The sequence below is a fragment of the Salvelinus sp. IW2-2015 genome, linkage group LG36, assembly GCF_002910315.2.
Source record: "Salvelinus sp. IW2-2015 linkage group LG36, ASM291031v2, whole genome shotgun sequence".
NCBI lineage: Eukaryota > Metazoa > Chordata > Actinopteri > Salmoniformes > Salmonidae > Salvelinus > Salvelinus sp. IW2-2015.
The window spans coordinates 23791932-23814180 of NC_036875.1; the positions used below are offsets into that span (position 1 = coordinate 23791932).

General features: G+C 45.6%; 1 protein-coding gene across 1 annotated transcript in view; it reads right to left on the reverse strand.

The window, feature by feature from the left end:
* igsf3 (immunoglobulin superfamily, member 3) overlaps positions 1–22249 on the reverse strand; it is a 105450-nt gene that overhangs the window by 38050 nt on the left and 45151 nt on the right. Inside the window, exons 4-6 of the mRNA XM_070437629.1 lie at positions 10459–10878; positions 6967–7353; positions 1290–1697 (exon numbers count right to left, since the gene is read on the reverse strand). Of these exons, the coding sequence (XP_070293730.1) occupies positions 1290–1697; positions 6967–7353; positions 10459–10878 (1215 nt within the window). The remainder of the gene's footprint in view (positions 1–1289; positions 1698–6966; positions 7354–10458; positions 10879–22249) is intronic.

The following is a 22249-nucleotide window of genomic DNA, read 5'->3' on the forward strand; positions in this document are numbered from 1 at the left end:
AAAATGATGGAATATCTCATGGGAAAATGGTGTCACCTCCCTCCAATATAGTTCCAGACACTTGTAGAATCTATGCCAAGGCACATTGAAGCTGTTCTGGCTCATGGTGGCCCAATGCCCTATAAAGGCATTTTATGTTTATGCTCCTGTATTTAGTCAGTTACCTGTAATTCATGAGTTTTTGCTAAAACACAACAAATGGCCAATTAAAAAACAGACATATTTTCTCTCCCTCCACAGCACCACAATACTCTGCTGCAGGGACTAATCCCTTCTGTGTGTGTGTGTGTGTGTGTGTGTGTGTGTGTGTGTGTGTGTGTGTGTGTGTGTGCGTGCGTGCACTGAGCCCTTGGTTCCCCCAGTGCCTCAGTCAGTGCACTACTCCACTGCCTCTCTCAGTCAGTCTGTACCAGTGATGTTCAGCTTAACTCACTGACAGAGGAAAGCCTGCCCACTGCTAAACACATTTTCATTTTAATAATTCTATATAATCTGAGTGTACGCAAGTAGTGCGAGTGTGTCTCAAGTCAATATTGTGTGTGTTGTGTCCATAATATCATGAAAAAGAAGAACTATATCTGGTCAGAATGGTGTGTGTGTGTGTGTGTGTTGTAGTGACACACACCCCTTGGCTCTGCATGAATAAAGCATGCTTTATTTTCCAGCCTCTCAGTGAGCTATTCATCACAATCTCTTACAACAGGTAGGAAAATGACTGCCCTCTGTGTGCTCCTGACATCCCCCTGCACACGCTTACCAACTTTCTAGGCCCGGAAGGACTGGACGTTTGTTTGTGTGTGTGTATTTGGGTGCTCACTCTAGAGAAAAGCTAAAGAAATGCCAGGGATGACCTTAATGTGTGTGTGTGTGTGTGTGTGTGTGTGTGTGTGTGTGTGTGTGTGTGTGTGTGTGTGTGTGTGTGTGTTCGCCTGATGCTTAAGCTTACAACTTGTCGTGACAGAGATGACCTTGATGTGTATACTGTATGTGTGTGCGAGCTGACAAGGTAAAAATCTGTCGTTCTGCCCCTGAGCACGGCATTTAACCCACTGTTCCCCGGGCGCCGATGGCGTGTATGTCGATTAAGACAGCCCCCCGCACCTCTCTGATTCAGAGGGGTTGGGTTAAATGCAGAAGACACATTTCAGTTGTACAACTAACTAGGTATCCCCTTTCCCTTTATATACTCTGTGTGTGTGTGTCAGGGTTCCGTGTGTGTGTGTGATATATAGATATCTTCCTGATATATATGTCTTCCTGAGTCATGAGTCCCTGCTACACACACTCACCCACGGTCTTAACAGTGATGGTCTTGGTGGCTGATTTCTCTCCTATTATCTCCCAGCTCTGCTCTGGCTCAGTCCCGGCTTCCACCCACTCTGTGGCCGTGCACCGGTACAGCCCCTCGTCCCCAGGCAGGGCGTTGTATAGGGACAGGGTATAGATGTCCTCCCGTACCCTCTCTACCCGGATCTCCCCGTAGCTGGAACGCTCACGGTACCCAGGGCCTGGTCGGACGGTCCCGTCACGGTCTACGGAGACCAGGTCCTGGGGAGAGGTGGAGCCCTGCTTCTCACTCCACTGCCAGGCCACAGAGAGAGGACCCGTGGTGGAGTGGATGGAACAGGTCAGCTGGACCACGTCCCCCTCCTGGACCTCTGACGAGTTACTGGACAAAGACACTGTGACGTTACTCTCTGGTGGAGAGAGGAGAGGAGTGGGGAGAGAGAATTCAGAGAGGGAGGGTTGAGGTAGAAGGAGTGACAGAACATATACAAAATAAGTCAAAATGGACCAAAACCTCTCCAATGACATTTTGACAGGGTTTTACATTTAAATAATTAAACACTWGAACCAGGCTTCACATGTAAAACAATTCAAAGGACAAAAAGAACCACGGGCAGTATCGTGTCTACCAGTGACTGGAGTATACTACTGACTAGCCTATGCATGTACTGTATTTATGTCACAGCAGCCTGTATCTGTGGAGATGATCACTCGACTCTGAACTTGGGGCAGCTGAGAAAAAGAGAGAGAGAGGAACTGTCAGAGACACACACAGACCCCAGTGGACTGATGCGTTGTGGTTAGCAGATCCCACTTCTGACACCTAATGTAATGCAGCTGATGCACCCAGGGCTTGGGGGCCGGGCCTGAGATCACACGACCCAGCGTCTGAGGGATTCCTCCTCAGAAGAAAGTGCAGAAGGATAAAAGTCTTTAGCTGCCCGTCCCGTGCTTTAAAACAGACCATCTCTCTCCTTCTCGCATCACTTCAGCGCCTTTCACACACTGCAGAGCCTGGCAGAGCGCTGCCCAGCCCCAACACCCCCTTCAACCCTCGGGTGATCTGAGTCTACAGGGAGGGCTTCTTTCCTGCTCTCTTTCTCTCTCTTTCTCATTCCCTCCATCTCGTTTTCTTTGCCGTCAGAGTATGAGGGGTTGACTGGGTGCTAACCACCCCTCCTACCAAGCCCCAGCCCTGGGAGAMTACAGAATGAAGCAGCCTTTCCACACTTACATGAACAAATGGAAGGCCTCCATCCCTTTCTCTTCTTCTCTCTCTTTTAATTTCACCACAGCTTTTCCCCATGTTAAATACATTATACATCGTCTCTGTCTCTCGGCTCTTAGTGTCAATGTGGATTTGTATGAACATCACAGATGGTTAGGCWGGCAGAGGGCAGCTTCTCTCCTCTTCAAACCCGCCTGTTTTTGTCTTTCTCCTCTTTCAGTTCTCTCCCCGTCTCCCAATTGTTCCTTCTCTCCCACCATCTCCCTTTCTGTTCATGGGTCTCTCTCTCTCTCCTCTGTGTGTTTCTATCCCTCTTTCTCTTCACTCGCTCTCTCTGTCCCTTCCTTTTCTGTGTGTCTCTCTCGCTCTCTCTCTACTGCCCGTCTCTCACTCCCTCTTTCCCTTTTCTCTGTGTGTTTGTAATTCATAGCAGCGCGTTTACCCCTCTTCCCTGCCCAAGGTATTCTCATTCATCAGGACTGATTTGTCAGCACTGTTTACACCTCTTTCTTCCCATCCTCCTGCTCTCAACCCTCTCTAACCCATACTACCCCATCACCGCTGTTAATGGGTCCAGAAACAAGGGATGGTAACTAGAGGCGGGTGAGTTGGGGGAGTCAACCTGACCCCATACCCCTCTACCCACTCTCCATTAAGACCTCCCTCCCTGCTGTAACCATGGTTATTAAACATACAATGCTTTTATAGAACATTAAATCTATTTGTTAGGGAAACAAAAGGTCCCATTAGGGAGAATCCCTGGKGATTACTGGGGCCATGTGGGGGCCAGGGGGGCTTTGTTTTGGGACAGTTTGGGCGGGAGTGGAGTGAAGTGGGGGGTGCTTGGGTAAGGTCAGGATGGTTGGGTGCAGGTGGTGGATGATGGCATATTTAGGGTGAGTTGGGGTGGGTTGTTATTGTGTTTTTATGCTGGGAACAGCAGGCTTTAGCATTCAACACCAGCCCTTAGAAAGAGAGTGAGGGATAGAGAGGCTATAGAGCTGCAGACTGGGGAGGGGGGGGGGGGGGCACTGAACTACTAGACAGAGAGGATACATCAGGATAGAAAGAGAGAGGATGAGAACATTGGGCACTGGAGGTTTTGGGAGGGTTGTATTAGCTAGATTAGGCTTCATATCGCCTCCCAGTGTTCCAGCACGCCCCTAGCGGCCAACACTCTGAAAGCCCAGCTGAGTCACTCAGCTCCAGCAGAACACATTAATTTAGCCCAAGGATCCATTAGTGGGYCCTGGAGAGCTAGGCCCCATTCCTTCCTCTCTCCTTCTTCACACTCATTTCACGGCTGTTAGCTCAGCCTCCTGCATCCTCCTCTCCAGCTCTCTCCATTATCCAACCTAGCAGCTCACTCGCAGCTCTGAGCTAAGGGAATGAGAAGGACCATAATACTGCATTACCAATATTTAGCGATCCACTCAGACAGAAAATGAGCGATGGGGGAAAAGTCGATACAGTTCCATATCACAATATTATTTTGAACAATATTAAATTGATACTTTGACAAGTACGAATAATATTTGAATTGCTATGTACTGTTAGCTACCGCTAGTCATCTGTACCTGCACCCAAACTCCAGTATTTGTCCTTCTATAGCCTTGAAACAATTGAGACATGGATTGTGTATGTATGCCATTCAGAGGGTAAATGGGCAAGACAAAATGTAAGTACCTTTGAACGGGGTATGGTAGTACAGTTGAAGTCTGAAGTTTACATAGACTTAGGTTGGAGTCATTAAAACTCATTTTTCAACCACTCCACAAAGTTCTTGTTAAGAAACTATAGTTTTGGCAAGTCGGTTAGGACATCTACTTTGTGCATGACACAAGTAATTTTTCAAACAATTGTTCACAGATTATTTCACTTATAATTCACTGTATCACAATTCCAGTGGGTCAGAAGTTTACATACACTAAGTTGACTGTGCCTTTAAACAGCTTGGAAAATTCCAGAAAATTATGTCATGGCTTTAGAAGCTTCCGATAGGCTAATTTACATCGTTTGAGTCAATTGGATGTGTACCTGTGGATGTATTTCAAGGCCTACCTTCAAACTCAGTGTCTCTTTGCTTGACATCATGGGAAAATCAAAAGAAATCAGCCAAGACCTCAGAGAAAATTGTAACCTCCACAAGTCTAGTTTATCCTTGGGAGCAATTTCCAAACGCCTGAAGGTACCATGCTTATCTGTACAAACAATAGTACGCAAGTATAAACACCATGGGACCACACAGCCGTCATACCGTTCAGGAAGGAGACTCGTTCTGTCTCCTAGAGATGAACSTACTTTGGTGCGAAAAGTGCTAATCAATCCCAGAACAACAGCAAAGGACCTTGTGAAGATGCTGGAGGAAACAGGTACAAAAGGATCTATATCCACAGTAAAACGAGTCCTATATCGACATAACCTGAAAGGCCGCTCAACAAGGAAGAAGACACCATCCCAACCATGAAGCACGGGGGTGGCAGCATCATGTTGTGGGGGTGCTTTGCTGCAGGAGGGACTGGTGCACTTCACAAAATAGATGGCATCATGAGGCAGGAAAATTATGTGGATATATTGAAGCAACATCAAGACATCAGGAATCATCAGGAAGTTAAAGCTTGGTTCCAAATGGGTCTTCCAAATGGACAATGACACCAAGCATACTTCCAAAGTTGTGGCAAAATGGCTTAAGGACAACAAAGTCAAGATATTTGGGTGGCCATCACAAAGCCCTGACCTCAATCCTATAGAAAATGTGTGTGCGGAACTGARAAAGCGTGTGCGAGCAAAGAGGCCTACAAACCTGACCTAGTTACACCAGCTCTGTCAGGAGTAATGGGCCAAAATTCACCCAACTTACTGTGGGAAGCTTGTGGAAGGCTACCCGAAACATTTGACCCAAGTTAAACAATTTAAAGACAATGCTACCAAATACTAATTGAGTGTATAAACTTCTGACCCACTGGGAATGTGATGAAAGAAATAAAAGCTGAAATAAATCTCTCTACTATTATTCTGACATTTCACATTCCCAGTGGGGCATTTCACATTAAAATAAAGTGGTGATCATAATTGACCTAAGACAGGGAATTTTTACTACGATTAAATGTCAGGAATTGTGAAAAACTAAGTTTAAATGTATTTGCATAAGGTGTATGTAAACTTCCGACTTCAACTGTAGGTGCCAGGTACACCAGTTTGTGCCAAGAATTGTAACGCTGCTGGGAGGACATCCAGCCAACTTGACACAACTGTTGGAAGCATTGTAGTCAACATGGGCCAGCATCCCTGTGGAACGCTTTCGACACCTTGTAGAGTCCATGCCACGACGAATTGAGGCTGTTCTGAGGGCAAAAGGGGGGGGGGTGCACTCAATATTAGGAAGGTGTTCCTAATGTTTTGTGTACTCGGTGTATAGTGAGCCATATGTTTGGAACAGAAAATCGCAATAAAATCCYAGTATCGAATCGCGAGAATCACAATACATATCGTATCGGCACCCAAGTATCATGATAATATCATACTGTGAGGTCCCAGGCAATTCTCAGCCCTATAGAAAATAACGGTGTAATAAAGAGCGCTTTATTCTCAGTGAGACTCACAGTCCACAATAGAGGCTCTATTGTTCTCTGGAATAGAGGTATCTGACCTCCGCTCTGGGAGAATGCATAATGTATATCATTAGAAAAGCATACTACTATCAAAGTGCCAATCAGATGTTGTTTAACTCAGTGGTTCCCAAACTGAGGGACGCGCCTCCCGTGGGGTACGCGAGGGGTCGGCAGTGGGGTGAAGAGGCGCGKGGGCCCCAATTCTTTAAACKTATWCTTGAAAATTGTAATAGTAGAATGCACAAGGTGCAWTTTAGAAATTGGGTWRTGCATCATCAGTTSCTCTTGTCATATTAGTCATTACATACCTTAGAGAGCTATTTATAACCGKTCAGAAATGTCCAGATCAACTTGCCCATGTATGCTCACATTTTTTTGCCCATAGATATTGTTGTAATTTTTTGGGCAATCAWATATCACATGAATACACATTAGACATGGCAAAATGTATARAAWTTCAAGAACATTTGCTTTAAAACTGCTAAATGTTCTTTGCACCCATGACAAAATKTATAGAATTTCAAGRAAATTTGCTTTAAAACTGCTAAATGTTCTTTGCACCCTATGACAAAATGTGTAGAATTGCAGGAAATAATCTTTAAACCTGCTAAATGTTCTCTCCACTAACAAGAGGGGTATGAACAGTYTGTGTCATGAACAGTGCTTGTGCCCATAGAAATAGATGTGGTGCGCGCAGGGAGGGGCGCAGGATGTTCCCCAGTGCTGGAAGGGGGGCCCTCAAGTGAAAAAGTTTGGGAACCCTTGGTTTACCTGACCAAGAGGCCAATGAGAGGCCTTTTACTACCAAAGGGGCCAATAGCATGCCGTGTTGATACTCACTGATGGGCTGCACAGTGATCTGGACGTTGCGTGACCTCTTGCTCCGGTCTATAAAGTCCCCAGTGGGTGTCTTCTCCCTCTCCGTGACTCTACAGATGTATTTCCCAGCATCCTCTGGTCGGAGGCGCTGCAACTTTAGCAGGTGCACGGCGGGGCTCTCCTTACGCACGGTCATGTGACCGGCGGCCTCGCGCGCCACATAGTCGGGTCCCAGGACGGGCACAGCGCTGGGCCCTATCACGGCAACCGACGAGCTGCTGAAYACCCACGACACCGAGAAGAAGCGCTCGGGCACGCTCTGGGCATCGATGGTGCAGCGCAGCTCCAGCGGCTCGCCCGCCGTGAAGGACCGCCGCTCCGTGCTCACCTGGATAGAGAAGTCCCGATCTGGGGGAGAGAGAGATAAAATTAGTTAAAAAGCAGTTTAGCTCCTCCTGTCTCCAGATAGCACATGTCAACACATCTTCACACTCCAGTCCTTAATGAAAAGAGATGGATGTTAATTTCTACCAGGATGCCGAAGTCCCGATCTGGGGGTATGGAAGGAGAGGGGGAAGGAAAGGGGAGAGGGATAAGATAAATTGTCATCCACTATTTTAACATTTAGCATCAGTATGGTTTCAGCTGCCAGTTTCTCCCAAAGACAGAGAGAGGGAAGGAGTCATCAACTCTGATTTAGCTGTTGCATATCACATGTTCCCTTATCCTCATATAACGCATGAGAGCATGACTAGCTGCTCGGGATAGAGACCTTCTTTAAATACCAGCATATGAAATAAAAACACATCCTATTCTTTAATGTCTGCTGCCTGTTACACTGGGTGCAGAGAGAGCGAGAGAAAGAGGAGACGAAAGAAAGGGAGAAAGAGGGGGGGTCACAAGGGGTCAGCTATGCCCACAGTGAAGCACAGCTCCTACAGTCTCCTCCTCTCTCATCCTCCTCTCCCCTTGGTTTCACCTCCAACACAGAAACACAGCAAATTAAGATTCTCTACAGCAGACGAAAAAAGCCTGGCCACTCCGCTCGTCTCCTTCGCTCTTCCTGACAGAAGAGAGAGGAGAGGAGGCCGAGCAAACATTATCAGTGTAGCCGTCTCTGCATACACCTCTGACTGGGCTCCCAATTATAGATGAACTSCGCACACGGCGGCACCAGCGGTTTATTTACAGTATTCATTTCAACATGACGAGCGGCGGTATGCTCTGTGCATCTCATTCCCGCTCTGCTCTCAGAGGAGGTGCTAGCCCCTGGCTGTAATTATAAAGACTTTAAACAGACTTCCTGAGAAAACACAGTCGTGGAAAAGTTCAAAGCCTGCCATTTGAAGAGGGGAGGGGGGTGACTGTTTACACGTACACACACACAGTGAACTTTCATGCTGAGCGCTTGTCTCTAAAATAACAATGAGCCTAATAGCTAACAGTCTGGCACTGCCTGGACAGATACAAGCAGACTCACACACAAACACACACAGGTCATCACTAACAGAGTGGAACGCAGATGCCAAAACAAAGGCCAGTGACGATCATTGACCAATGAAGCGGCAGGATATTGCATTGTGACATCAGATCTGTATTCCTGGCTGGATCTAAACTCATGGAGCTGTGACCTGCTTTACAAGGACAACTTAGAGTTCAGCAACAAACATGGCCATGGGAAACTGGGTCGTATTCACTAGGCACCAAACTGAAGCAAACAGATGAAAATGGGGAGGTACCATCTCAACTTGTCCAATAAGAAATGCTTTTTTACGTTTTCCATTGCACAATGTTTTGAAACTTTTTGCTATGATGCGTCTTCATGAATACTACCATGAACTGTGCCTGGGCAATACTGAGAGGTGAGAGACACGGAGGAAGGGAGGAGCTAAAAGTGGAGACATGCACCTGTCAACGGTTTGTAATAAATTAAACGTGAAAAGAAACAGGCCAATCAGATGCAGCGAGAGAGTAGGAAGTTAGAAAACAAGAGAGTTGGGAAAAGATAAAAGGGGGCAAGGGAGAGATGTGGGATGAAACGTTAAAGGGAGAAACAGACAGGGTCTGAAAACAGAAAGAACAAGAAAGATAAAGTGAAAAAACATAAAAAAGATGTGTAGAGGGAGAGATGTAACGAGAAAGGGAGAGGGAGAGATGTAACGAGAAAGGGAGAGAACGATAAAGTGAGGGAGAGAGAGAGATGTAACGAGAAAGGGAGAGAACGATAAAGTGAGGGAGAGAGAGAGATGTAACGAGAAAGGGAGAGAACGATAAAGTGAGGGAGAGAGAGAGATGGAAAGAGAAGAGGTCCATTAGGATTCTGTTCTTGTCTAGCGTCTCTCCTCTGTCTGTGGGTGATTAGCCAGTGATGGGGCTGTCTTAGGGTCCTCTCTCTCTCCCTCCCTTCAATACACACAGCCTAATGAAAGAGACTCCAACACACACACAGGTGTATACACACACATAATCAGTAGACACATACACGCCCTGCTCTACTCCCTTTGTCAGACTACAACACTCCCATCCATTTTAGATTATAAAAGAGAGAGAGAAGAGAGAGAAGAGAGGGGGTGTAAGATGCAGAGCTCTATGTGCCTCTCTTGGCTAACTTATTGCTCTTCTGAGAGACAGAGTCTTCCTATCGAACATCCTCTGATCACGATCTGGGYGCCATTAACAACCAATGAAGAATTCCACCGTCATTCTGCAAAAAAATGTATAGAAATGTTTTGCACCATTTATCTACTGGAATGGTGTTCCTGGATCTGGAGAAAGACAGTATTGTACTGTACAGTGGCCCTGTATCTAACGTGTGTGTTTTGGGGGGGTTTTACTATCCTGAACGACTAGAAGTCCTCACAAGGATAGTAGTGTGTGTGTGTAGCTCAGACTCTGTTCTTGTGCCCTGTCTGCTGGGTTAGAGGTCGACAGCTAATTTTAAGATCATTATCATAAGAAGCATACTATCTCCTCGGTCTCGCTCTCTCGCCTGTTCCGCTCCACCCTCCTATCTCTTGGGGGAATTTCCCCAGAGTAACTGTGGATTGCTGAGAGATTTAACTCTCGTCACAAACAGAGCAGTATGTCTCATATACAGTAGACTAGCCYAGACACAAAGGGAGTTTCACTGTAGGAGACACAGAGGGAACAGTGAGGAATAGAAATTACATTTTGTCTCTGACTTCAAGGTCACAGGAAGCCCAATGAGATGACGTACTACTATCACGTCAGCATGAAACACTCCATTATTGTCAGGGTGTGTGTACTTCCTGCTTCTTGACCCTGTGCAATCTCTGACCCTTGTAACAGTCCAGCTTTGTGTTTCCTGTATGCCAGTCAACACATGCACGAATACACTGATAAGGGCAGTCCATAGAGGTTTGGTAAGCTCTCCTTAKTGCTCTAATGAGCTTAGTAAGAGATACTGATCAGCCCTCGGAGAGTGTGTATGGCGAGTCACAACCTTACACACACACACAAACAATCTCGCCACTCCCATCGCCCCCTACTCACCAGTGGGTTGTATACGTAGCTGGGTCTTGTCGGCCTGCTTGCGGGTCATAGCAAACCAGCTGCGATCGGGGTCCTGGATCCACTCTGCAGCCTGGCAGTAGAGCAGGCCCTGGTCAGCAGGCTGCAGCCGGTGGATGGTCAGCCTGTAGGATGTAGCGCTGGTCTTATCCAACCTCAGGTCCCCTGAGGTCATCCTCTGTTTGTACGGCCCGCCGGCCCRGAGGACAAAGTCCCGGGACAGGGTGAGGATCTCCAGGGGTGGGGCGAGAGCGTTTTCCGGGGAGCGCAGGTACCAACCCACAGACAGGTGTGTGTGCTGCTCCGTCGCCCGGGAAACCTCACAGCTGAGCTGGAGCGTGTCTCCCTCCACCTGGGAGAGGGTCTGTGGCGGCGCGGTGATGGTGAGGGAGTCGGGGATGACTGCAGGAGGAGAGGAGAGAAAGAAGAAGAGAAAAGATGTGTCACATCAGTGGTTCAGTGTTTTCTTAGCACATGGATCAAAGTTGTTCCCACATATACTATATTTACACATGTAAACTTTAAGTGGCTTTAGTGGCATTTGTGGCACAAAGTGGCATTTGCTATAGGACAGTGTTGTTATATTTCTGTTACATCAGCCCTATGCGTTGACACCTTCTCCTGCATATAGCATAACCCTCTCAAACATACAGTACCTCTCCCTCCCCCCATAGACCTCACACACAAGCTGTTCACTCCCTTACCATCGGGCAGACGGTATCGGCATGAGGTCTGATACCAACAGGCTCAGAGACAGTTTCTATCTACAAGCTATCAGACTGCTGAACACTTGCTCAGACTCTTTACACTTTAGCTCACACACACACACCTCTTATTATTATTGCTAAATATTGCACAATAAATAAATAAAAACGTGCCCCCCCCAATTCCCCCTTCCCCAAAACACGTGTAAATATCGCACTATAAATTGTGCCTTTCTGTATTATAATTATGCTATAAATGTCAAAGACTCCAGCCATCCYAGTCATGGACTGTTCTCTCTGCTCCCGTACGGCAAGCGGTACCGGAGCGCCAAGTCTAGGTCCAAGAGGCTTCTAAACAGCTTTTAACCCCAAGCCATAAGACTCCTGAACAGTTAATCAAAAAGTTACCCAGACTCCTCTTTTACGCTGYTGCTACTCTGTCTATGCATAGTCACTTTACCTCTACCTACATAWTACCTCAATTATATCAACTAACCGKTGCCCCCACACATTGACTCTGTATCGGTACCCCCTGTAAATAGCCTCGCTATTGTTATTTTACTGCTGATGTTTAATTATTTGTTACTTTTATTTKAAAWGTTTTACTTATCAATTTTTTTWMYTWAMMMCSRWTTTTTTWAAACTGCAYTGTTGGTTAAGGGCTTGTAAGTAAGCATTTCACTGTAAGGTCTACTACATCTGTTGTATTCGGCGCATGTGACAAATAGAATAAATCAAATATTTTACCTTACTGAGCGATTTCCTTTATGTTCATATTCTTATATTTTATATTTCTTATTGTTGTTGCATTGTTGGATGGTGTATACAATGTGTATTCTGTACATACGACTAATAAAACTTGAAACTTGTAACTCCACACACACACACACACACACACACACACACACACACACACACACACACACACACAGAGAGAGTGTTCAACAAGCCAGGGCACGTTCTCCTGACTGACAGCCCTAACCCTGTGAAGCCTCAGACGGAGGTCTACCAGATCACACACTCTAGATATACAGACAATGTATTTGGAATGAGAACACATTTCAGCATCAGCTAGCATCTATAACTGACAACAGAAAGAGTCAAACCCGGCCGGTTAAGAACAGAGAGAAAGAGAGGAAAAGCGTGAGAGAAGAAGAGAGTGACATGACAGGTTTGAGAGGGAGGAGTGGTAAAACACTCTATACATCTCCAGAAATAAACCCTGGTTACTCTGTCTGGAGACAGGGATCGGCAGGCGGCAGGATTATTATGGGATGGAAGACTAAATGTCCCAGCAGCAGTCAGAGGGTGTGTGTGTGAAGATACATCCTGTCTAAATGTCTGTCAGTTGGATTCATATCCTGTTTGGGTCCTATTATCTCAGYAGGAAATGGCTCATCTAACCGGTCAGGGGCTTGATGTGATTAACATCTAATGATTGACACACACACACACACTCTGCCCTAGTATGTATAAAGACAGTGTATAGGACACAATGTGCAGCAGCAGTCATCATTTTAGCTGACCTGGACAAATGAATGGGGAATGGAAAAATGCAGGGACAGAGTAGGCTTTCCAGTAATACAGTGCAGTATTGTCAAGCCCTGGTTAAGACGCTTGGCTCTTCAAGGGCTTTGTCAACATATATGATATTGGAGTGCATTGTGCAGCAGGCACATGGTATTGCAAAGCAATTGAAACACATAAGCATTGATATTGTGGAGATGGGCATGGGCTGGTTTCAAGCCTGGTGGTATCCATCTATCCCGAAGCTTTCCTGGTATGAATGAGCACATATGCTAACAGCTTGCTTGTCTGTCTTGTTGTCTGTGTCTAGAGCTGGGATGATGAACATAAAATGATTAACACCAACCATACCAATCACTTATCACAGGCATTTTCGGAAAGTTCGGAAAGAATTCAGACCCCTTGACTTTTTCCACATTTTGTTACGTTACAACCTTATTCTAAAATTGATTAAATMGTTTTTTCCCCTTATCAATTTACAAACTAAACCGCATAATGACAAAGCAAAAACAGTTTAGAAATGTTTGAAAATGTTTRTTTTTTTWAAGARAAAAAAAAKAACATTTATATTTACATAAGTATTCAGACCATTTACTCAGTACTTTGTTGAAGCCCCTTTGGTAGAGATTACAACCTCAAGTATTTTGGGGTGTGACGCTACAAGCTTGGCACATTTCACTTATAATTCACTGTATCACAATTMCAGTGGGTCAAGAAAATAATAATTCCAGAAAATTATGTCATGGCTTTAAGAAGCTTCTGTTAGGCTAATTGACATCATATGAGTCAATTGGAGGTGTGAGTTTGAAGGCCTACCATCAAACTCAGTGCCTCTTTGCTTGACATCATGGGAAAATCAAAAGAAATCAGTGAAGACCTGATTGTAGATCAACGAAGACCTGATGTAGACCTCCACAAGTCTGGTTCATCCTTGGGAGCAAATTCCAAATACCTGAAGGTACCATGCTCATCTGTACAAACAATAGTACGCAAGTACAAACACCATGGGACCACGCAGCAGTCATACCGCTCAGGAAGGTCTCCAAGAGATGAACGTACTTTGGTGCGACAAGTGCAAATCAATCACAGAACAACAGCAAAGGACCTTGTGAAGATGCTGGAGGAAACAGGTACAAAAGTATCTATATCCACAGTAAAACGAGTCCTGAATCGACATAACCTGAAAGGCCACTTCAACAAGGAAGAAGACACTGCTCCAAAACCGCCAAAAAAGCCAGACTTCAGTTTGCAACTGCACATGGGACAAAGATCGTACTTTTTGGAGAAATGTTCTCTGGTCGAGTGAAACAAAAATATAACTGTTTGGCCATGATGACCATTGTTATGTTTGGAGGAGAAAAGGTGAGGCTTGCAAAGCTGAAGAACACCATCCCAACCGTGAAGCACGCGGGTGGCAGCATCATGTTTTGGGGTGCTTTGCTGCAGGAGGGACTGGTGCACTTCACAAAATAGATGGCATCATGAGGCAGGAAAATTATGTGGATATATTGAAGCAACATCTCAAGACAGTCAAGATGTAAAGCTTGGTCGCAAATGGGTCTTCCAAATGGACATGACACCAAGCATACTTCCAAAGTTGTGGCAAAATGGCTTAAGGACAACAAAGTCAAGGTATTGAGTGGCCATCACAATGCTCTGACCTCAATCCCATAGAAAAGTTGTGGGCAGAACTGAAAAAGTGTGTGCGAGCAAGGAGGCCTACAAACCTGACTCGGTTACACCAGCTCGTCAGGAGGAATGGGCCAAAATTCACCCAACTTATTGTGGGAAGCTTGTGGAAGGCTACCCGAAACATTTGACCTAAGTTAAACAATTTAAAAGCAATGCTACCAAATACTAATTGAGTGTATAAACTTCTGACCCACTGGGAATGTGATGAAGAAATAAAAGCTGAAATAAAATATTCTCTCTACTATTATTCTGACATTTCACGTTCTTAAAATAAAGTGGTGATCCTAACTGACCTAAGACAGGGAATTTTACTCGGATTAAATGTCAGGAATTGTGAAATACTGAGTTGAAATGTATTTGGCTAAGGTGTATGTAAACTTCCGACTTCGACTCTATGTGCCTTTTACTGAGGAGTGGCTTCCGTCTGGCCACCGTACTATAAAGGCCTTATTAGTGGAGTGCTGCAGAGATGGTTGTCCTTCTGTAAGGTTCTCCCATCTCCACAGAAGAACTCTGGAGCTCTGTCAGAGTGACCATCGGTCATCTTGGTCATCTCCCTGACCAAAGCCCTTCTCCCTCGATTGCTCATTTTGGCCGGGCGGCCAGTTCTAGGAAGAGTCTGGGTGGTTCCAAACTTCTTCCATTTAAGAATGATGGCCACTGTTCTTGGGGACCCTCAATGCTGCACACATTTTTTAGTACCCCAGATCTGTACCTCGACACAATCCTGTCTGAGTTATRCGGACAATTCCTTCAACCTCATGGCTTGGTTTTTGCTCTGACATGCACTGTCAACTGGGGGACCTTATATAGACAGGTGTGTGCCTTTCCAAATCATGTCCAATCAATTGAATTTACCACAGGTGGACTCCAAGTTGTAGAAACATCTCAAGGATGATCAAAGGAAACAGGAYGCACCAGAGCTCAATTTTGAGTCTCATAGCAAAGGGTCTGAATACTTTTGTAAATAAGGTATTTATATTTTTATAAAACGTGCCAAAAAATTCCAAACCCCTGTTTTCCCTTTGTCATTATGAGATATTGTGTGTAGATGGATTAAATATATATCAATCTTAGAATAAAGCTGTAAATGTGGAATGTGGAAAAAGTCAAGGCGTCTGAATACTTTCCGAATGGACTGTATATCGTTCATTACAATATGTAGCCTACACTACAGAAATGCGAGTGATTGTTAATGGGACAATTGATGGCTACAACCATCAAACCAGTAGTAGTAGTTTAAAGGATAATACAATTTAAAAAACTACTGTGGTGTACATTAATGTTATAAACTTATCGTTCCATTTTTCATTATCGCCTTAATTCAGGCGATTTATTGCAATATGGATTTTTGTCCATATCGTCCAGCTCTCTGTGTGTGTGTGTGTGTGTGTGTGTGTGTGTGTGTGTGTGTGTGTGTGTGTGTGTGTGTGTGCGCCAGCACACTTGAACAGGGGACAGATTCTGAGAGATGGAACAGGAATAAGAGAGAGACAGACACCACGACAGAGCGATCAGAGAGATTGAATAAGAGGGGAGGATCTGGTTACTGCAGTTTATCACTGGGGAGAATAACATAACATGAAAGGAGAGGGATGAAAATGACAGGGAATAATTACTTTTGTCCTTCATTCCCATTGAAATAGTGCTCATGTACGCTCCGGAAATGGAAAATTTAGCATGTCAGTATACAGATTTGGGTTGTATTGAGCTGAAATGACTTTGAATTCACTGAAATAGTTTGGAGTTGATCTGAGTTGACGAGGGTTGAATGAGTTACAGGCAATCCCTGTCACTAAGGGTAAAAGTCGCTTGAAGCGTCTACATGGTTTTCTCCGTGTCAATACCAAATATATTTTACTTAGCGACGAGTACAACTGTACTATCAATCGATTGCCAACAAGTAGCAGGTTAACCACGGTAGCACTCCTAGCCAATGTGTTCTGCCTTGGATCCRTATGGATGGAGAATAAATGTGTTTGTGTCTTATAAAATTCTCCGTTGGCACTGGAGTAAGCCAACTGGCACATGGTGCTGTTCCTTGATAGGGTAGCTTGAATGTTCCATGAGAGGGCTGAAGGAGAGAGGCTCTGTATGGAAGTCTCCTGATGCTGCCTGTGATACATAGGGCATTTCAGATGTCTAAAGGCTACTTAGGGAGAGAATGTTCGTTGGCGTGACAGAGGCCTTATTTGGTGTGTGAAAAGCATAGCAGAGAGCAGCTCTCACACAGAGACCACACTATACCACCCCGATGAACAGGAGAGAGGGAAAGATTTACAACATGATAGAGAGGGAGAAAGAAAGAGAAAAAAGGAGAAGGAGAGCCTACTCATTCCACAACAACCCTCCTATGCTACAGCCTCCTGTTGCCATAACAACCCACCTACTTTACACTACTGAGGTTCCCCCTAAAACAGCCCGGAGTTGCCATAACAACATCTCCACTTCCATACATCTTTCCCCTGGTCCCCCTCCCCCCAAAGACTCTGGATAACTGCAAAATGAAAACATGCTGCTCTTCTCTACATCCCTGGGTTGACAGGTCCACAAAACAGCTGGGTTGGCGATGACACAAAAAAAAACACATACCCCACTTACTGTACTGTCCCCCAAGGCCAATCAAATCCYGTCTAGAATGCATTCAACCAATCAGACATTACCCATTGGGGTCGTGGGGTCAGAGCCCGGTTGATAAACACACTGATGTGATCTACTTGAGATTCTCCTAATCGCCCCTTGACCTCAATCTGAGCAGGATTAAGGATGAGACGAAGCAAACATGCAAGCCCGCGCATACACTGCAGGAGTATGGACTTGGCCTGAATCTGGGAGAGACTTCCAGGACAGGCACCTKGCCAGCCCATACTACTGCTGGTACGTGGACTTGTTTTCTCTTAAGTAAGAGATAGTACTATGAAAACAGGCTACAAACATCTACAATCACAACTTGGTCACATCCTGTGGTTGGCATGATTGCTGCCATGACAGATAGTTTGTTGCCACCCACCAGATTTTCCATTGGCATTGTCTAAAATGCCATTGTGGTCTCACAGTAAACAATTACATCCGGTTTGGTCATATCGTCATGAATGCATTGAATGCGTCACAAGGTGCGTTAAAACCTAGAGTTGATGTAAATTCCCCCGCAGAAATTCACTCTGGAGTGCCAGAGTGCGCTCTAGGCGTTCGTAAATTCAGAGCGTTGTCAGATTGTCCGTTCGTAAATTCAGAGTGCACACTGTACGCTCCGGCCGAGGAGTAGGGTTGATCCAAGAGTTCTGACCTCACAACGGCAGTCAAGCACCTGAGATAACTGGCTAAAGTTGGTTAGCTAGCTAGCTACTTCCAGACACAAATGAGAGAACACCTCACTCTGAACATTTTACTCGCCCTAGCAGAGGTGGTTAGGCTGTTTACACGTTATCTAAAGCGTTGGTGACTAACTGTGCTGATGGCAACAATTTAATGACATTTTATTGCTGACACCGGTCATATTTAACAGGTGTTACGCGTTCGTAAATTMATCTGTTATTCTGCTCTGTCAGGAGTACATAGCCAGAGTAAATTTACCAACGCAACCTTAAAAAAAAATATCACTACCAAAATCTGTCTGTTTTTTGCATGGGATCAATCTACCGCATTCGCCAATGTCGGCATTCAGCATCTGCGATAGAAGGTGGCAGAGCTACAGCGGTGTTATATATATATATATATATATATACACACTGCTCAAAAAAATAAAGGGAACACTTAAACAACACAATGTAACTCCAAGTCAATCACACTTCTGTGAAATCAAACTGTCCACTTAGGAAGCAACACTGATTGACAATAAATTTCACATGCTGTTGTGCAAATGGAATAAACAAAAGGTGGAAATTATAGGCAATTAGCAAGACACCCCCAATAAAGGAGTGGTTCTGCAGGTGGTGACCACAGACCACTTCTCAGTTCCTATGCTTCCTGGCTGATGTTTTGGTCACTTTTGAATGCTGGCGGTGCTTTCACTCTAGTGGTAGCATGAGACGGAGTCTACAACCCACACAAGTGGCTCAGGTAGTGCAGCTCATCCAGGATGGCACATCAATGCGAGCTGTGGCAAGAAGGTTTGCTGTGTCTGTCAGCATAGTGTCCAGAGCATGGAGGCGCTACCAGGAGACAGGCCAGTACATCAGGAGACGTGGAGGAGGCCGTAGGAGGGCAACAACCCAGCAGCAGGACCGCTACCTCTGCCTTTGTGCAAGGAGGAGCACTACCAGAGCCCTGCAAAATGACCTCCAGCAGGCCACAAATGTGCATGTGTCAGCATATGGTCTCACAAGGGGTCTGAGGATCTCATCTCGGTACCTAATGGCAGTCAGGCTACCTCTGGCGAGCACATGGAGGGCTGTGCGGCCCCACAAAGAAATGCCACCCCACACCATGACTGACCCACCGCCAAACCGGTCATGCTGGAGGATGTTGCAGGCAGCAGAACGTTCTCCACGGCGTCTCCAGACTCTGTCACGTCTGTCACATGTGCTCAGTGTGCTCAGTGTGAACCTGCTTTCATCTGTGAATAGCACAGGGCGCCAGTGGCGAATTTGCCAATCTTGGTGTTCTCTGGCAAATGCCAAACGTCCTGCACGGTGTTGGGCTGTAAGCACAACCCCCACCTGTGGACGTCGGGCCCTCATACCACCCTCATGGAGTCTGTTTCTGACCGTTTGAGCAGACACATGCACATTTGTGGCCTGCTGAAGGTCATTTTGCAGGGCTCTGGTAGTGCTCCTCCTTGCACAAAGGCGGAGGTAGCGGTCCTGCTGCTGGGTTGTTGCCCTCCTACGGCCTCCTCCACGTCTCCTGATGTACTGGCCTGTCTCCTGGTAGCKCCTCCATGCTCTGGACACTACGCTGACAGACACAGCAAACCTTCTTGCCACAGCTCGCATTGATGTGCCATCCTGGATGAGCTGCACTACCTGAGCCACTTGTGTGGGTTGTAGACTCCGTCTCATGCTACCACTAGAGTGAAAGCACCGCCAGCATTCAAAAGTGACCAAAACATCAGCCAGGAAGCATAGGAACTGAGAAGTGGTCTGTGGTCACCACCTGCAGAACCACTCCTTTATTGGGGGTGTCTTGCTAATTGCCTATAATTTCCACCTKTTGTYTATTCCATTTGCACAACAGYATGTGAAATTTATTGTCAATCAGTGTTGCTTCCTAAGTGGACAGTTTGATTTCACAGAAGTGTGATTGACTTGGAGTTACATTGTGTTGTTTAAGTGTTCCCTTTATTTTTTTGAGCAGTGTATATACACAGCATTTAAAAATGGGCAGAAAAACAGATTCTCCCATTGTAGAACATTTGAACGAAGGCTCCTTTTCGCACTAAACGTAGTATTTTTTGCTGATTTTGTTTAATCAATGATTTTCAGAATTGATCAAAGGGCTATTCTAAAATGTACAAACGGGCCAGATTTGGCCGCGAGCCGCCAGTTGAATAGCCCTGCCTTAGACCTTAGTTATTAAATAACAGAGGAAGGGTCTCTCCCTCCCCCTTTCTCTCCCTCTCATTGTCGCTAGTCCCTCTGGCCGGCATTTCATGTAGTCCCAAAACATCTGAGAGGGATGGCATGGCCGGATGAACAAGCGAGGAAAAGAGACAGAGAAAGAGCGGTAAAGACGATAACTTGAGCAGTTTGATCTGCAATGTCAACTTCAAAACCCTGTCCTGACTAACATCTAACCTTTATGTAACCATTAATAAGTTACACTGAACAAATTCTCCTCTTTGAAGAAAGCCATCGGAGTAGATTCAAATAATGTGTGTGTACTTTTGTGTGTTCCTGTGGACTGTGACGGGTCAATCCTCGTTACCAGATTTCTCTGCAGAGCTTGGAAGTGCCCACTGACACACAACTACTAGTAATAATCCAAGCATTGAGTTACCCTCAATAGAAATACAAATGTGGAGGGGCAAACAGTATGGCTGACACGACCCATGTGACGCACAGGGAGAGCTGTGACGGTGACCACACTGATCTGGAAAGGAGGCCATTTGTTAATGCCATATTCGCTCAGAAATTGTGTGACGGGTTTGATTGGTTGAGACCTGTCATTGTTTGGATTTGAAAATCCAACTGGGGCGGCGCTCGGAAGGCTGTGTAATGTGGGTGTTTGAGTGAGAAAGACACCGAGGAGAGCCAACCAGTAAAAGCACAGTCCCCTTCATCAACAGAGAACTTTGAGAGTTAAAGTGTTAGTCAGACTAGTGAAAACAGACATTATAGAACATAACACTATAAGAGAAGAGAAAGCAAAGAATGGTGAGGACGAGGTAGGATAATTAGCAGTAATTGCTCTGTGAGAAACAGAGATTGCTGCTCAGAGGAAAATGGAGAAGGTGGGCGTGTGTGTTGTGTTGGTGTTGTGTGTGTGTGTGTGTGTGTGTGTGTGTGTGTGTGTGTGTGTGCACAGGAGATGCATACGAATCCAGTGATGACTAGAGGAATGGGCATATGTGTACTATTTATTTCCCTCTGTCTTCCTCTCTTAAGGCTTAGAGCTAGTAGTGAGTCAGAGAGGGATGAATACATTCTCAGGATTAGCAAGAGGGAGGAGTAGGATGAGGATGATGCTGATCAGAGAGAGGATGAAGAGGATGATTGAGGAAGAGGATCATGAGTGTTCTGCTAGGCCCGATGCTCTGACATACACATTTTGAGCTTCACTTTAGATGTTGAGTGAACATATTCTGAGTGGGGAGGACAGCAGAGAAGTGGAGAGCAGAGGAGAGGAGGGGAGAGGAGAGCAAAGGAGAGGAGGGGAGAGCAGAGGAGAGGAGAACAGAGAAAGAAGACAGCCACAGTGTTGGATCTAGGGCCACAGCAGGGGGCACATTCATAATACAACACATACAGACAATGAGCCATACTGCCTATTAAACATTGTCTGTGTGTGTGTGTACACTCTCACGAACATATCCCAAGCTATCTCTCAGTCTCCCACACAGTGCTATAAAAACCACACYGTGTCCAATCACCTAAAATGAACAGAGGAGACAGATGGAGGAAGGGAGGGAGGGCGGTAAAGAGGTAGTGGGAGAAGGGATGACAAGACACTCAAGTGTGTCTGCAGAAATAGTTCTGAGCCATTCAACATCAGACATCTGGCGGCCAGCTAATGGATTAACCACATACAGGTGTGTCACTGTGACTGCAGCCCACGTGAAGGCTCTACTGTTAAACAAGGAACGCTGAATCAGCCTCTTCCAGCCAGCCTCAGCCAGCCTCTTCCATTCTTTGCCTCTTTTACTCTGAATTCTTCACGCTCTCCACACTCTTTCATGCACCCTTTCTCTCACAGTCTCATGGTTCTCTTTCTTTAGCTAAGCTGTTTGTCAGCACCCAATTATTACATTCTGCTTTTCTCACTCTCCTCTCTATCCTCTAGTCAATCACACAACACACATACTTGGCTGATACTGATAGTGAGCTTTTCTCTCACACTACCTTGCTGACTGGGCTGTACATGCAAGCTGCTATGTCTCTCCCCTCACACTCTTTGAACATAGATTATTTCATACAATCACAACTAGACCAGATGTACGGGTGAGAGAAGACCCCCCGTGAATATGACTGCTCACTATACCAAGATGAAAATCTGTGTGCCACACACACACACACACACCCCTCTGGCACACCTAACACACACTCACAAAAAGAACCACACATACAGAGCGACACAGCAACACACACACGTCAGTAGGGGAGCCCTGAGGAGACAGCTGCTCTCTCTCAACACACACACACGTCAGTATGGGAGCCCTGAGGAGACAGCTGCTCTCTCTCAACACACACACA